At 38.8% G+C, this 17,556-nt stretch overlaps 1 protein-coding gene across 1 annotated transcript in view; it reads left to right on the top strand.

The window, feature by feature from the left end:
- MAST4 (microtubule associated serine/threonine kinase family member 4) overlaps positions 1-17,556 on the top strand; it is an 880,190-nt gene that overhangs the window by 722,042 nt on the left and 140,592 nt on the right. Inside the window, exon 5 of the mRNA XM_006870995.1 lies at positions 14,860-14,948. Coding sequence (XP_006871057.1) covers positions 14,860-14,948 — 89 coding nt within the window. The remainder of the gene's footprint in view (positions 1-14,859; positions 14,949-17,556) is intronic.

Genomic DNA, 17,556 nt, shown 5'->3' with positions numbered 1-17,556 from the left:
CAGGGAGATGAGGTATAGGGAAAAAGTTAACAGTAAAATTTGATAATGGATTTTCCAAAAGGAAAGATTAGAACGTGAGATTTAAGCCATTGTGTTTGTTCTGCTTCTGTGTTGCCACCACTTTCGAAGGCCCTTTTTAGATTTATTTCCTTATCGCTGGCCAGCTAAGAACAGTCTAACCCCATTCAATTAAATTGATTTACAATGAATTTTATACTTGGACTTTGAGCTAGGTTTTTGGCTACTTTGAAAAAATGTATCAGATTGTGACTTTTCCATTCTGAATATAAAATAGGAGATTTAAAACCAAGTATCTAGGTCATAAACACCCCACATTCTTTTGAGCAAACACAAGCATACCACACACACATACACATACTCATTTATTTGTAAAGTGGAGGATTAGAAAAACATCATTTTATATTTTATTTGTTTACTCAAAGCACCCTCACTGATCTGTAGACTTTTCTTTGGTCTCTGAGCACAACTGCCGTAGATAATCAGACAGACGTGGGCGTAAGGCTTAAAAATACTTGAACCTGGGACTACTTCCAATCAAGCTTTTTCTCCTTGCCCCTCTGATAGTTGAGGAGACATCTGCAGGGCCAGCAGGTGATGACAGTTCTTTTAGCCCTGCAGAAGGAGAGATTAGATCATAGGCATCTTCAGTGACTTCATACAACATTTTGGCCAACATGAGTACCTGCAGCCATTCATTTCCCAAGAGGCAGCACATGCCCTTCAACTCTTAGATCAGATTTAATTACTTTGACTTCTCAGCACTCTTCCCACCCACATCCCAAGTAGGAACTATCTTTATGGTGTGCCTCTGACCTGAGATTTGAGCTGATGTCCTCTACGTGACCAATCGTAAATCCAGACGTCATCTTCATCATTGACTCTCCTAACCCTAAACAGTTCTCTTGCAAATAGTAACCCACTGTAGGTGCCTTCAAGGATTTGAGTTTCAGGTTAAATTGCATTAAAAAATTTACAGGTACTGAGACATAGGTCTTTCTCACTTTAATTATGTTTTACTTGTAAGATTTTCAGAGTTAGTCTTACTGTGCTACTATAAATCACATATCATTTCTAGTCTCAGCTTGACTTGGGCCACTGTGCTAGCCCAGAGTCAATTAGACTGATTATCCCACCATAATAATATTCAGAATGGTATCTGTGTATGCTTTCCCAGTAAGATTTTTACTGTGCATCCAGTACAGTATCCCTAAATCAGTTCTTTGTGTTTTCTCAGTTATATGGGAGAGTAAGTAAAAAACTATTGCTATAAAATCATAGAAGCCTTTATCCAACATACACATCAAATGCAAAGCTATTGTTTCCTGACATATGCTCCATCTAGGTCTATATGCTTTTAAAGGGAGTGCTTCCATATCTAACCCTTCCCCAAATAATTGTGTGCTCTTTTACTTACATCATGTCAAAATGACAGGTAGAGACTAAGAATCATCTGAGATAGTTGCCTGTTTTCATACCACAAAAACGTTGAACTGAGCCTATTCCTGGAGTTCACCTTAAAATTCTAGTATTTATTATTTATGGAAATACGTTTAAAAACTCATTGTGAATTTATCCCACATTGAGATAGGAAGAGATTTTTATTTGTACCTCTTTTCCAGATTTTGACTCAGAATATTACTATCTATGCATCAGCCTTATCTCTTTATACTTACAACTTTTGGAAGATGTTTTCCTCATGGTCTTAGTTCCCAAAGTACTTTCTGTTCAGAAGTTGTTGTTAAGTGCTGTTGAGTTGGTTCTGACTCAGAATGGGCTTGTATAGGATTTCTGAGGACCATCTGGTGGATTTGAACCACTGACCTTGTGGTTATCAGTCCAGTGCTTACCCTACAGGACCCCATACTGAGAAGTTGTTGTTACTAAGTGTTGTCAAGTCGGTTCTGACTCATAGTGACCGTATATAAGGTTTATAAGGCTTTACAGCTTTGAGGAAGCTCGAACCATGGACCTTATGGTTCGTATCATATGGAGACTATGCTCTCCTTACATAGCAGAAGATACTCAGTAAATATTTGTTATAGTTACTCGTGCCATGGGATGGCATTTTTGCCTTACTAATATATCTGTGTTTTCAGCTATCCTTATGCTGACCTTTTGGTTAGCAGTCTAGTATTGTAGCCACTACGCTCTGGTAGCGTAGTGGTTACGAATCGGGCTGCGAACCTTAAGGTCAGCGGTTCGAAACTACCAGCCGCTCCGCGGGAGAAAGATGAGGCTTTCTACTCCCGTAAGGATTTACACCCTTGGAAACCCTGTACAGGGTCGCTATGGGTCGGAACCGACTCGATGGCACTTAACAACAACAACAACTATGTCACAGTTGTTGTAAAGTGCCCTTGAGTCTGTTCCAACTCACAGGAACCCTGAATAGGGTTTCCAGGAAGCAGTTGATGAATTTGAACCAACAATCTTGTGGTTCAAACCAACCTTGCAGTCCAGTGCTTTTATCTGATGATATCAATGCAGAGCATGCATAATTGCATACCCTGGATAACTGAACTTCAAGTAAGCACTGAACTGGATAGTCAGTGTATTCTGCATTTACAGTTTCCCCAGCTTTTTGGAAGAGATACCGGAATGCTCTTTAGAAGCAAGAATGGGAAGATTTTGTCTCACATATTTTGGACATGCTATTGGGAAGGATGAGTCTCTGGAAAAGGACATGATACTTGGTAAAGTAGAGGGTCAGAGAAAAAGGAGAAGCCTCTCAACAAGACAGATTGGCACAGTGACAACAATAAGGGACTCAAGTTGGTTCCCACTCATAGTGACCCTATTTAGGGTATCAGAGACTGTAAATCTTTACCAGAGTAGAGAGTTTCATGTTTCTTCATAAGAATGGCTGGTGGTTAACAGTCTAATGCTGACCCACAGTACCACCAGGGCAGCTCTGAGATGACACCGGCAGCGCTTTAAGATTAAAGCCTAAATTTTCACAGGGCTTTGTTCTCTCTTGCCTTCGAAGGAAGAGCAGCCCTTGTCCAGCCAGCTCCTAGGTATTGGTGTGTGCTGTTAGGAAAAGGTGAGAGATGCAGACTTGAACTGAAGCCCAGAGAATGGGAGATTATTTCTAAAGGTAGTTATTCCTGTCCCTGAGTAATGCACGGGGTGAACATCCTAAACTGCTCACTGAAAGGTTGGAGGTCCCATATCACCCAGAGGTACCTCCAGAGAAAGGTCTAGTGATCGACTTCTAAAAGATCACCCATTGAAAACTCTAGGGGACACAAGTCTTTGCTGACACACTTGGGGTCAGCATGAATGGGAGGTGACTAGAAGGCACTGGCTATAGTATTATGAAGAGAAATGAAGAAATGGAGTAAAGGGGGGTTTGGGGTTTGGGGGAGGGGAGTTCCAAAGAAAATTTGCTTTATGTTATGTGCTCTACATTTTCTTTCAAACTCAGCCTCTTCATTAAACACATTTCCAAGGCATTTGCAATCAGATTTGCAAATGCACAGAGGCCTAGATTGTTAATGTTGCCAAGAGGAAAAATAAATGTCCACAATATGTAATTTTAGTGCATTTAAGAATTCTAAAGTTTGCTTCAAATGAATAATCTAAAAAAGGAATGAATTAGAACCGTATTTATGTTGCCATGGTTAAATCTCAAAAATATATTGTTGAGTGAAAAAGTAAGTTACAGTATATCTATTTTGTGTTCTAAAGTATAATTTTTCCAGAAGTTAAGAATATTACTGCTATACAAATATGAGCACATGTTAAAATTTTATTTATCTCTTTAGTTAGTGAGCTAACATATTAAAGTAGGTTCAAAGGAGACTTTGAAAAACAGTCATGAGCACAATTAAGTGTTCCGGAATACTCATTCCTCACAGTGTTGTCCATAGCTTGTCATGATCCACACATGGAAAGCCAGCCTTTGTGCAGTCACTAAAGCACAAGTAAACATCTTTCTGGTATTAATAAATTGTAGCCTACTTTCCAAAATTACTAGGGCTCTTGTTATTCAAGTCACTATATTATCACCTCCCCTCAGTGGTGGTTAGTCATATGTTGAGTGCTGACCTGTCAAGTCAGCTGAGAATGGAAATATTATGGACTGTTGGGGTGTTTCCTCTTCAGGTTGTCTTGCCAAATGATCAGTATTCATGTCTCAAAATGGATGTAATTTAAAATTAAGCTGGATTTCAGCTACTCATAGCAATTGCAAAAGGCCACAGCCTGGTGGACCTCTCAGCTTTGACATACCTGGTAGGGGATGATTAACTTGCTCTTCTCCCAAGAGCTGCCGATGGTAGATCCAGCTGTGAAATATGTGCAGGTCTCACCAAACCTTTGAAACAGAGCACTGAGCATAAGGACAGCTTAGGCAAAAATGAAACATAGGTAGTTTGGGACAAAAATTCACACCCCCCTCCCCATCATTTAAGTATCGTAATCCCTGATTCTTTTTGTTGCTCACATGGAGTCAGACCTAACTTAGATGAAGAAATTCAGGCTCCATCTCCATATCCTCCCAGCCAATGAAAGGTCCTGTAGGCAATAGAGAGATTGAGACGCTCCTTGTGCAATTGCTGTGGTAAAAGACAGCAGTGAACTCAGAGAGCAGGAGTGGTGCCTTGGTCCATCCTCACTTCACCTTCCTGAGCTGAAAACCACATAGACAAATAAAACACTTCCTTTTGGTGGCCTCATCCCGCTCTACAACATCTCCACCCAGCTGCCTTCCAGCTGCAATGTTCTTACTCACAGTGTTCTGTCTGTACTGTCTCACCTCCCAGCCCCAGGGACCAGGCCTCACTCAGATGTATTATCAACACCTTTCTACCTTCCATCCTTCCCAGATCCCAGGTCCACTGTCAACAATATTTGTCGTAATGTATACTTGCCCATATTTTTCTATGTAAGAACTCGCTTCTGTACCTCATTTTTGCCTGTGGTGGATCTTACCAGGGAGGTGCCAAAATAATGATGTAAAAAGCGGTGCTTAACTTAGGATCATCAGCCCATGCCCTAATCATTGTTTATCTTTGCCTTTGTCTAAAAGCATATATGGCTGTCTTCTCTGACTAAATTCATATTTTAAAAGTAGAGTATCTAATTGTGTTTTTGTGTTCATAGACTAATGGCAGCCATCTGTCAAAATCAGAGAACAAACTGAGCATGTTAGCCACAGGATTAGTAGCTTTATCCAAATATTGCTTCAACTAGAGAACTGAAAAGGAGGAGGTGTTTTGTAGGAAAATGATATTCCCGTTTTGGGCTTTCTTCAGATCTGAACATGCACAAGATGAATGTCTTCCATTGCTGTTTCTTTCTTTTCCTTTTTTTTTTTTGCTACAGTTGCTAAGTGCCATCCCACGCATAACAACCTTATATAGGGTTTCTGAAGAACAGCTGGTGGGTTTGAACTGCCAATTGTTTAAAGTCCAGTGCTGACCCTACAATGCCACAAAAGTAATGTTATATTGTTTTTTTCAGTGAAAGTTTACACAAATTAGGTTCCTATTTGACAAATTCTACACGTATCACTCCATGACATTTCAGGATTGCTTGAAGAATGAAGCAAAAAAAAAAAAAAATGGACTTTGCTTTGGGATATCTAAAACTTCAGTTTATAAAGTTCTTCAGTTTCATTTTTGCAAAATATACCTGTGTTCCCAAGGTTAAAAGCTGGAGGGTAATCTTTACACATTGAAGGGTTGAATGAGAGTAAGTGATGAGCCGGTTAAGAGTTTTCTGCTACCATGGAAGTTCCTGTTTTACTTGGTAGGATGCCACCTGCTTATTTTCTCTGGAAAACTAAGAAAGGGCAAGACAAAACCTACCTATTCAAAGCTGATAAAAGAGAAGGGACCCTTATTTTGCCTGAGTAATAGTGGTTCAATGATTTTATCACTTTATTGATGAGTGTGGTGTGGTTGCCAAAATCTGGGGAGCCTACCTCACACTTGGATGCTGTAAGATTTTCCTTTTGTGGCCAAAAATGTGTTTGCTGCCTGGATGAATAAACACTGACAGCAGAGGTCAACTCGGCATTTCACACCAACATCGTTATTAATATGGGCAGTGGCAGGCACTCTGACAATCTAGGTAGTAAATGCTGATTGGCCCTGCTCGCTGGGAGTTTTCTTGTTGTTATTAGGTGCCATCCAGCTGGCTCTGACTCATAGCAACCCTGTGCACAACAGAGTGAAACACCTCGCAATCCTGTGCCGGTCTCACAATTGTTGTTCTGTTTGAGCAACCACTGTGCCAATCCATCTCATTGGGGGTCTTTCCCTTTTTCCCTGACCCCCTACTTTACCAAGCATGATTTCCTTCTCCAGGAACAGGTTCCTTCTGATAGCATGTCTAAAGTACATGAGAGGAAGTCGTGTCATCCTGGTTTTTAAGGAGCACTCTGGCTGTTCTTCCAAGACAGATTTGTTTGTTCTGCTGGCAGTCCATGATACTGTCAATGTTTGTCGCCAACATCATAACATATGCATCAATTCTGCAGTCTTCTTTACTCATTTTCCAGCTTTCACGTACAGAGGAGGTGATTGAAAATACCATGGCTTGGGTCAAGTGCACCTTAGTCCTCAAAGTGACATCTTGTCTCTTAAGCACTTGAAAGAAGTCTTTTGCAGCAGATTTATCCAATATAATACATCATTTGATTTTTTTGATGGCTGCTTCCATGAGCACTGATTGTGGATCTAATAAAATAAAATCCTTGACAACTTCAATGTTTTTTCTACTTATGATGTTATTAGATCCAGTTGTTAGAATTTATGTTTTCTTTACATTGAGCTTTCTTAGTGCCAGGTTAATTACAAATATTAATTTATTTCTTGGGAGTCAGGTACCTAGGGCAAAAAGATGAAGTGACTCTAAGGGATTTCAGAAGCAGGTAGTATTGAGATTGGATGACCATTCCCTCTCCCCACCTTGGAAGAAACTAACTCAGTAAGGTCGCAGGATTGGAAAAATATTATTACATACCAAGTATATACAAGCCCAAAGAAAGGAAATCTAACAGAATATGGAGAGTATCTAAAAATATCATTAATATCACCAAAAATAAAATGTTCCTGAAGATAAAATAAAATGGTTGCAGTAGTAGATCAACTGGGAACTGCTAGAAATCTAAGCTGGATTCAGAAGAGGAAGTGGAATGTGAGAGATTATTACTGATGTCAGATGGATGTTGGCTGAAAGCAAAGGATACTAGGAAGCTATCTACCTGTGTTTTATGTGGATCACAACAAATTATAGATAGCATTTTGAAGAATAGGAATTCCATAGCACTGAAATCATGAGAAAACTGTACATAGATAAAGAGACAGTTGTTTAAACAGAATAATGAAGTACTGTTTTGTTCGAAATCGGAAAGGTTTTGTTTTTGTTGTTTTTCACAGAGAGTTTATTGGGGAAGTAACAGGTTATACTTCAGGATCAGGAACAATTCAAGATACAGTTCTTCAATCAGGACAGTTTCTTCTCACCTGTGCCTGAAGGCCTCTTGTCCTTAGCCTCTGCCCTGCTAGGAGGGCAATGTTATGAAGCTCTTCAGCTCGGGTGCTAAGTACCCAGAGACACCTCACTCTGCTTGTACGTTTCAGCCTGAAGGTGCTCTATTCTCTTGGTCTGTGGGCTGGCAAGCCTAGCTCCACTCACTGCCCAGAGGCGCCCTACTCCACCTGTAAGCCTGCTGTCCAAAGGCACCCAGCTCTCTCACTGAGAAGGCTTGGCACATCCACTGTAGCCACCTCAATTCGTGGGTTGAGAAGCCCACCACCCCATCTCATGCTGTCCTGGTCTTACTGCCTCCATTTTTTTCTGCCACCACTCCAGTGTTATGGCTCCTTAGGTCTTTACTGGGACTAGGACCCTAGGTTCAAAGGATACATTCCATTCCCAGCTCTTCTTTCTTGATGATAGTGAGGTCCTACCTTCCCACCTCTGGGATGGATCATTTTAAGCCTTATAAAATGGCAAAACTGACCAAACCATTTGTATGATTCCACATGCCTTATTTACATGGTTCCACCACCACAGGGTTTCATACACTGTATTTGCTTAGCTCTCTACTCTGTTTGGTGCACCATAAAAGCCGTATTTGCATAGTCTCACAGGATTGTATTCTTTCATCGTGCTTAATTTGCATGCTGAGCAAATAATCCAAGACACTGGACTATATGAACAAGAATGAAACATCAGGATTGGAGGAAGACTCAGCAACAATGTGTATTATATAGAGAGATGCTTCAACCGTGCTTGCTGAAAGTGAAGAGGATTTGAAGCACTTCCTGATGAAGATCAAAGACTACAGTCTACAATATGGATTACAACTCAACAGTAAGAAAACAAAAATTTTCACAAGGGAATCAAGAAACAGCATCGTTATAAGTGGAAATTAGATTGAAGTTGTCAAGAATTTCGTTTTATTTGGATCCACAATCAATGCCCATGGAAATAAAAATCTGGAAATCAAACAACATATTACTTTGGAGCAGTCTGCTGCAAAATGACCTTTTTAAAGTATTAAAAAGCAAAGAAAACACTTTGAGGACTAAGTGCATTTGACTGAAACCATGATATTTTCAATAGTTTCTTGTGCATGCAAAAGCTGGACAATAAATAAGGAAGATTTAAGAGTGCCTTTGAATTATGGAATTGGCGAAGAACATCAAATGTACCATGGGCTGCCAGGAGAACAAACACATCTGTCTTGGAAGAAGTACAGCCTGGATACTTCTTAGAAGCAAGGGTGATGACACTTCATCTCATGTACTTTATACATGTTATCAGCGGGATCAGTCACTGGAAAAGTACATCGTGCTTGGTAAAGTAGAGGGACAGCAAAAGAGAGGAAGAGCGTTAATGAGATGGATAGGAACAGTGGTTGGAACAATGCGCTCAAACAACAAATATGGAACTAATGCTGGGCTGGGCAGTATTTCCTCCTGATGTTCTGATGAGTCAGAACCAACTCGATGGCCCCTAACAACAAAAGCAACCAAGATCTAGGTATTTGGAGGTTAAATGCAATATACAATACTCCTTAACCATTAACAATGTTAGCAACAAATAAATTTATTTCTGAGGCCAAAATCCCACTTCATGAATGTTGTTGTTGTTGTTAAGTGCCGTCAAGTCGGTTGCGACCCTGTACAGGGTTTCCGAGGGTGTAAATCCTTACGGGAGTAGAAATATAGAAATTTATTTTATGTACATATGGAAATCAATTTCATCTTGATCTTGGCCTATATTTTATAAATTTTGGTTTTGCCATATTGAGGAACATGTCATGCTCAGAGTTTCCTGTTTAATTTTTTAGGAACTTAAATAAAGTTCCAGGTTAGTTAAATTCTAGCTCTAGCTGAAAACTGAAGAAAGATCTGTACAGAAGTATAGATAGAGAAGACACGTTCAGTTGTGTAGTTTTCTTTTTCATAGCAGCATGTGTCAGTATGCTATTAGGATTATTTAAGGGTTTTCTATATCATACTGGAGTCCTGGTATAGAACCGTGGGTTAATGCATTGAACTTCAAGGTCTGTTTGAACCAAAAGGTTGGCAGTTCAAGTTCACCAGCTGCTTATTGGGATACAGGGTTGTTAGGGGTCAGAACCGACTCAACGATACACAACAGCACAACAACGTATCATACTAGAGTCCTGGTGTGTCCATGTAGGGTAAGTACTGGACTGTTAACCACAGGTTGACTGTTCAAACCCATCAGCGACTCCTAGGAAACCCTGTAGAGGGTCCCTATGAGTCAGAACCAACCCAATAGCACTTCACAACAATAGCATCATGCTATCAGTACCTTAAGTATTGGAAACTGAGTTCAAATTCTGGGTAGAATCTGTTTTTAGCTTGTCATCTTGCTCATGTCTACATAATTTGTTTGCATCTTTTGTCTCACTCTCTTTCAAAACTTAAACTCACTGCCATTGAGTCAACTCTGATCTGTATATAGGGTTTCCAAGCCTGTAGGTAAATCTTTACTAGAGCAGAAAACCTCATCTTTCTCCTACAGAGCAGCTGGTGGGTTTGAACTGCCGACCTTGCAGTTAGTAGTTCAGTGCTTATCCTGCAGTGCTGTCAGGGCTCCTTGTTGTTATTGTTGTTGTTGTTAAGTGCTATTGAGTCAGTTAGAACCCATAGTGACCCTCTATAGGGTTTCTGAGGAGCAGCTGGTGAACTTGAACCGCTGACCTTGTTGTTCAAACGACTTTACAGTCCAGTGCATTAACCCATAGCACTACACAAATCCTATTTATAATGAATCATCTATTTGTAAAGATTAAAAATCCTTATAGAGAAGTAGGCAAACATAGGATGACTATAATGTAAGCTTTTCTTTTTCACATTGACCAAACAAGTATATTTTCTGTTCAGGTTTTATTACATTTAGTTATTTATTTTCATTATTTTTATTATTGATTCTATCTTCTCAAAGCTTTTGTGTCAGATTTTTTTAAAGCACACTTTCTATGTTTCCCCCCACCCCCATCCCCAGAGACTTCAAATAACCAGTACTTTTTGTTTATTTCTTTGGAATCTGAATTGTTGGCTTGTTTATTTTGCTTGCTATGGTAGCATTCTAGTTTCTGAGGAAAATTCAAATTTTTAACAATTTTCTTTTAGAAATGCCAATCTCTAGATTATTGTTTTAAGTAAATTTGCATAGTTCACTGATATCCCTATTTTATTAGATGCTATATCTATTGGTACACATTTCTTATTTATTTTCTTTACATATGGTGATGATAGTTGTGTGCCGTGGAGTCAGTTCTGCCTCACAGCGACCCTGTACAGGGTTTCTGAGGCTGTAAATCTTTACAGGAGCAGAAAGCCTCATCTTTCTTGTGCAGAACAGCTGGTAGTTTCAAACTGCTGAGCAGAGCTCCTTTATTTACATATAGAAGCATTAATAATTAGATGTGTCACAAGAAAATCTTTATAAACAATTTAGATCACATGCGAGGTAATGTTAAAATTAATACAGATTAGCATTATTGTTATAATTAGCCTATATTTCAGTTAATTTACAAAATTAACAATTAAATATGCTGACATCGCTAGGATATAAATCTGTCATTTATAATTTTCTTTATTAACATCAGCAAGTTGATACACTTGCTATTCTTGTATTGAAATGAAAAAGACATTGATTTGAATTAAATCCAAATATATTATACAGGATCTCTTTGAAAAAAATCAGAGTATCTGATTTAATGATTATGAATTCAATAGGTTGAATACAGTTCTTAATAGATGAGTTGATAATCCCACATGGTATCTTCATAATTAGGCATCAAGGGTCTATTCTTACTCAACAACTTCTTCAAGGCTGAGTAAACACGATCTTAATTAAAACTCACAGATCATGCTAGATGTTGATTGCTCCAGTAAGTAAAATAAAATGATGCAGGCTGACCTTAAAAAATAATAAATATAAGATGCTGACAAATGATAATAACCAGCAAACATCTAAGAGAAAGGACTGTCTCCCAAGTCAATACTGTGATGAGAAACCAGATTGTGTGGATTTGAAATGTAGTATTTGACAGTTTAGAAATGTTCCTATTAATATTGTACCCAATTCCAAAATATGAGGTGGCTTCATAAAGTTTGTGGAAAAGTGGAATTGAAAGATGACGGGATTTTGTCCTAAAACTATTTGACATCTCCTCACATGTGACCACTCATTATATCTAATATAGAATTGTAATGTCAAGTAAAATTCCTGTGTCAGGGACCTAGTAAAATGGGACTTGGGAAAGTTCCATTATCTTTTCATTCTGTTTTTCTATTTGATCCCCTCCTGTTTAACAGAGGTATATTCTGACTTGACAGTTAGAATGATGAATGAAGGCTGAGGGAATATGCATCTGGAGGAAAATGGAGTCACCTTTTCTAGAACCTTGTAGGTAAATTTAGTGAGGTAATTTGCTATTTTATCTCGCTATTCTATACAGAATAGTTGTATTTTAAAAAGCAAATGAAAATGAGGTCAGCTCTTCACTTTCAACTGGGGGGGGGGCGGTTATCATTTGTCTTACTCTTTGAGACTGGCGGAAATTACTTTGAAATCAAATGAAGAATTTTAGAACTTTCTGTTTAGCATAATTAGGAAGAGATACTTGTTCTGTGTTTATAATGTAGGAATTATTTATTAAATGACTCAGGACCAGGCAACATTTCATTCTGTCATATGAAGATACGTCATAAAATTATTGCTATGAGGGTTCCAATTCATACATGCCCCGGTGTATTCCAAACAAAATATGTTCCAACATGTCTCTGTGACCAGTGGATGATGGCAGTCAAGTTCCTTCAGTAAAACACTTGTTTTAGTTTTGTGAAGATACATTAAAAATGAAAATTAATTTTTGTGCCATAGAAAATTTTGAAGTAAAAAATAATATCAGATTTTTAACAAAATCTGATTGAGCAGTTTCTCAAATAACAAGCTTTGAAACACATTTATGGAAATACTATTCCATATAATAAACACATTTCAATGAAAACTGGGAAGACCTCAACCTTGGCGGCTGAAGAAATTGTGGCTGAAGTCCGGAAGCTGGTGGAAGACGATACAGTTACTAATGCTATTGTTACTGAGATTGGAATCTCATACGGTCTCTGCAAGCTTTCCGCTCAGTAGATACCAAAAGATCCCATGAAGATCAGCTAGCAAACAGAGCAGATATTTTTATCAGTATTTTAAGCAAGATAGAAGCTAATGAAGATGATTTTATGGAATGAATCATAGGCGGAGACAAGTCTTAGATTTACACTATGATCCTGAGAGTAAGGTCCAATCAAATTAATAGCTTCTGAGAATATCTACTGGGCTAGTTCAGTTGAAGGCTGTGAGATCAGCTCAGAAGGCTATGGCTGCAGTTTTTGGAGATTCCAAAGGGGGTAATCTTGATATATTTTATTAAAGGACACAGGACGATCATGAGGGCTTAGTAGGAGGACATTTTAAGGACATTGAAAACTGCATTGGTGAGCAAAAAGCTGAGAAAATTTGTACTCATGAAATTTTTCTCCCATCATAACAATGTACCTGCTCATTCTTAGAGGGTAGCAAGGGCAGTCCCTTGAAAATTTTATTGTGAAACCTTACTCCATCCACTCTACAGTTCTCATCTTTCCTTTTCAGACTTCTTTTCGTTCTCCAAACTCAGAATACATTTAAAAGGAACACCATTTGAGTCCGTCATGGATGCCAAACTGCTGTCTTGATCTGGTGTGATTTAAAGAGTGCAGAATTCTTTGGGGGAAAGGTTGTTGTTGTTGTTGCTATGTGCCATCAAGTTGATTCCAACCCACAGTATAGGGTTTCTGAGGAGCAGCAGGTGAGCTTGAACTGCCGACCTTGTGGTTCAAACCGAATTTGCAGTCCTACACATTAACCCACAGCACTACACCAGGATTCCTGGGTCAGTGTTATGAGATGCCAACACCAGATCCAGCAATGTATTAGACCTAGATGAATGATATGTAGACAGTAGCTTCACATTTTGACGCTTCTGTTTAATAAAGGTTCTGTGATTTTATAGCAATCCTTTCTTACTTATGCATATACTGGTGTGGCACCATGGGATCAGCACTGGACTGTGAACCACAAGGTTGGCAGCTCAAATTCAGCAGCAACTCTTCAGAAATCCTATACAGGGCTTCTGTGACCCGGAACCGACTCGATAGCACTTATCAACAAGAGCAAACTAAGTGGAGGAGTCCTGGTGTGGCAATGTAGGATAAGCACTGAACCGCAAGGGTCATTTGATCTGCAAGCTCGGCAGTTCAGACTCACCAGGCGCTCCTTGGAAACCTACACAGGGTCACTATGAATCGGACCCAACAAGACGGCACTTAACAACAATAATACATTAAGGTCAAGGAAGACTGGTGACCCTGTGGAATAAGCACTAGACTGCTGGCGTCAAGGTGGGCAGTTCAAACCTTCCAATTGCTCCGAAGGAGAAGGATGCTGTTTTCTGCTTCCGTAAAGATTCACAGCCTTGGAAAAGGTTAACAGGGTCTCTGTGAGTTAGCACTGATGCCGTGGCAGTGAGTTTGGTTTGGGTTTTGAATACATAAGGTTGCTATGCGTTGGAGCTGACTCATTTGAAGCTAACAACAATAACAAAAACAATCCAGGATAATCCCAGGAGGCAGCGTGCCTGTGAAAAGAGGTCATCACTATTATTTTAATACAAATTAGAATCTGTTTTTATGATTTTAGAACATTTGCCTGAAAAAGGAATTTGAATGCAATATACAAGATGAAAAATGAATGAGCAGTGAAATACATTTATCTTGGGCATCAGCTGTTCTATTGACATAAGGCACAAATATGAAATTTGTCTAAATAATTAGATTTTTAATTAGTGCATCGTTGTAAGATTAATGTCATTGCGCTTCGTTGCATGTAATTTTGTATTAGAAATTTCATGTCAACAAACACGCTACCTGTGGTTTGCTGATTTGCACCCTTAATTTATTATTGTGTGTTTGGTACATCACAATTTTGTAGTCAAAAGCTGAAAGAAGACATTTGATTATAGCTTCACTGGTAGTGAGGACTATTAATGATGCTATGCTATATGAATACATCGTATTTCCTAATATTCAAGATGCAGGCACCCCTCCATGATGGTGAATGCACATTAACTTGCAGTAATTTTAGCAATAACATGAAGTGATAGGGTATTCAGCATAGAGCTGCTATGAGTCGGAACCGACTCGATGGCACCCAACAACAACAAATGCCGACTTTGAACATCCTTGAATATTATTGGTTCTGTCTTCTTTTTTAAGACTGTTTTTCCTTTCCTTTTGACAGCTGCCGAACGAGCAATCGGAAAAGCTTGATAGGCAATGGACAGTCACCAGCGTTGCCTCGACCACACTCTCCTCTCTCTGCTCACGCAGGTCAGTCATTACCCTAGCTTGGGTTTTGTTTTGCACCTTTTTGCTAGTGTTTAAAAGAATCATTTTTATATTTAAGTGTCTATTTATTTTTATTTTGTTATATTGATTTTTCATTGCTTTTTACTAACTTATGCTTTCTGATGGGTTAACCCAAGCCTTATTCTTTGAGAGTTTGGACTATAGAATATAGAATTTCTTTTTTAAGAGTAAGTCCTTTTTCATTTATCTATTACTGAATTTTTTAGTAATGCAAAATATGCTTCCGTATTATTTTCCTTTGGGAAAGAGAAGCAACATTGCTCCCATGAAGAGGATTAATGTGAAAAACCTTTCTGCACTTTTGTCCCTAAAATTAAGCTTGTCTTTTATATTGAGGTTGGCATTAAAGTGACTATAAAGATTTCTGAGATGAACTCCTTGGCCTCATATAACTTTGAGAATTAAAAGGAAGGTTAATGTATACTATAAAAACTATGCAATGAAGACCATCTAGATATGCTGTTTTGTTGTTTTTAATGTTCTGTCCCCGATGCTAAAAGATGGGCAGGTAGAAATGGGTCAGAGGAAAAACAAAAAATCCCCATGCAGACTAGTGTGGGTTGTGTGTGGGTGATTGTATAGAAGGCGAGGTAAAAGCAGCAGATGGAGGTCAGAGAGTGAAAGGAATTGTCCTTTGAGTGACTCTCAAGGATTCTGAAGAGTGTCTGTGTTTTAGTATGTTGTCTTCAGCAATATGAAAAGTGATGGATAGATTAAGGGGAAGATTAAGGTCTATCTCTGATACTGATGAACAATCAGATGATTTTGGTTTTACACTCATATTTAGAGGTGGGCTACCACTCTTCCCAAAAAGGCAATCCTTGAGCTAAAGGGTGCTCACACATTGAGAAGAGGATTTTATCTGTGGCATGTCTGGGGAAAACAAAGAAGAAAAAGGTAGTTGTGTACCTCTTTTGAATGAAATTTTATTTTCTCCATAGTGGTAAGTAGAAGGTTAAGTAAAAAGTTAAAAGAGAAATTGAGAAAATCACAATGCCGTAAAAAGTCCATTGAAGTTCAGAAATGTCATTCCCCAGTAAACCTTAAGGAAATCCTTGCACACATCTATATGAGATGACATATTCTAGGTAGTACATGTTGTTGTTGTTGTTGTTATGTGCCGTGGAGTCGGTTCCGACTCATAGCGACCCTGTACAGGGTTTCTGAGGCTGTAAATCTTTACAGGAGCAGAAAGCCTCATCTTTCTCCCGTGGAACAGCTGGTAGTTTCAAACTGCTGACCCTGCGGTTCGCAGCCCGATTCGTAACCACTACGCTACCAGACTCCCATCTACATGGATTAAATGCAAATATAATGTTGGACAAAACCAAAACCAAAAAAATGTATAAATGGACATTATTTAAGTATGGTTGTTTTTAAGTGTCATCAAGTCAGTTACAACTCATAACAACCCTGTATAGAGTTTCCAAGGCTTTAAATCTTCATAGGGGCAGAAAGCCTCATCTTTCTTCTGTGGAGCAGCTGGCAGGCTCGAACTCTGGACATTGTGGTTTGCAGTCCAGTGTCTATCATATGGAGCTACCATGCTAGTTCCTTAAAAATTAAAACTAAAATGATCTCATATGACCCAGCAGTTCTGCTCCTAGGTCTATACCATATATTGAAAGCAGGGACACAAAGACACAGTTGTACACCTGTACTCATTGGTACACTGTTCATAATAACCAAAGGTTGAAACAACGAAGTATCCATTAACAGATGAATGGATGCATTAAATGTAGTATGTACGTACAATGGAATAGTTATTATTTAGCCATAAAGAGAAATGAAATTCTAATACATATTATCACATGGATGAACTTTGAAAATATTATGGTAAATAAAATCAGGCAGACACAACAGGACAAATACAGTGTTGTGCCACCTATATGAGGATCCTGGCATGGCACTAGGTTAACCTACTCAAAGATGGTGATTCAAACTCTCCAGCCACTCCTTGGAAACCCTATGTAGGGTCACTATGAGTCAGAACAGACTTAATGGCTTGTACCACCTACTACCACATATATGAAATATCCAGAATAAGTAAATGCACAGATACCAAAGTTATTTAGTGTTTACCTGATGTAGCACTGTGGATTAATGCACTGGACTGCAAGTTGCTTTGAGCTGCAAGGTTGGCGGTTTAAGCTCACCAGCTGCTGCTTGGAAACCCTATACAGGATCGCTGTGGATCAGAACTGACTTGACAGCACTTAACAACAACAACAACAACAAGAGCAGGCAGAGTCCTGGTGTGGTGCTGTAGTATAAGCATTGGACCACTAATATAATAATGTAAATGAAATAGAACACCAGTCCTGGTGTTTTACACTTCTTTCTGTTACTACATTGTCTGTCATTTTTATGATTCACTGAATGCCAGACCAAGGTCCCCTTGAAAAGCAAGAGAAAGAAAAAGTGCCATCTTTCCAAGCTTATTAACCCCAAAGATAAAGTTCTACTTTCTTGTTTTTGTTGGTGGAATTATGTGAGTCAGACCACTCACCATTGACGCATGAACTTTCCCCACCAAATGAATCAGTGGAGATGGGAGCATTAGTTGCAT

This window comes from Chrysochloris asiatica, unplaced genomic scaffold, assembly GCF_000296735.1.
Source record: "Chrysochloris asiatica unplaced genomic scaffold, ChrAsi1.0 scaffold00157, whole genome shotgun sequence".
In the NCBI taxonomy this organism is placed as follows: Eukaryota; Metazoa; Chordata; class Mammalia; order Afrosoricida; family Chrysochloridae; genus Chrysochloris; species Chrysochloris asiatica.
The sequence above is the reverse complement of the archived record's forward strand: the minus strand, read 5'-3'. Positions and strand labels throughout refer to the sequence as shown.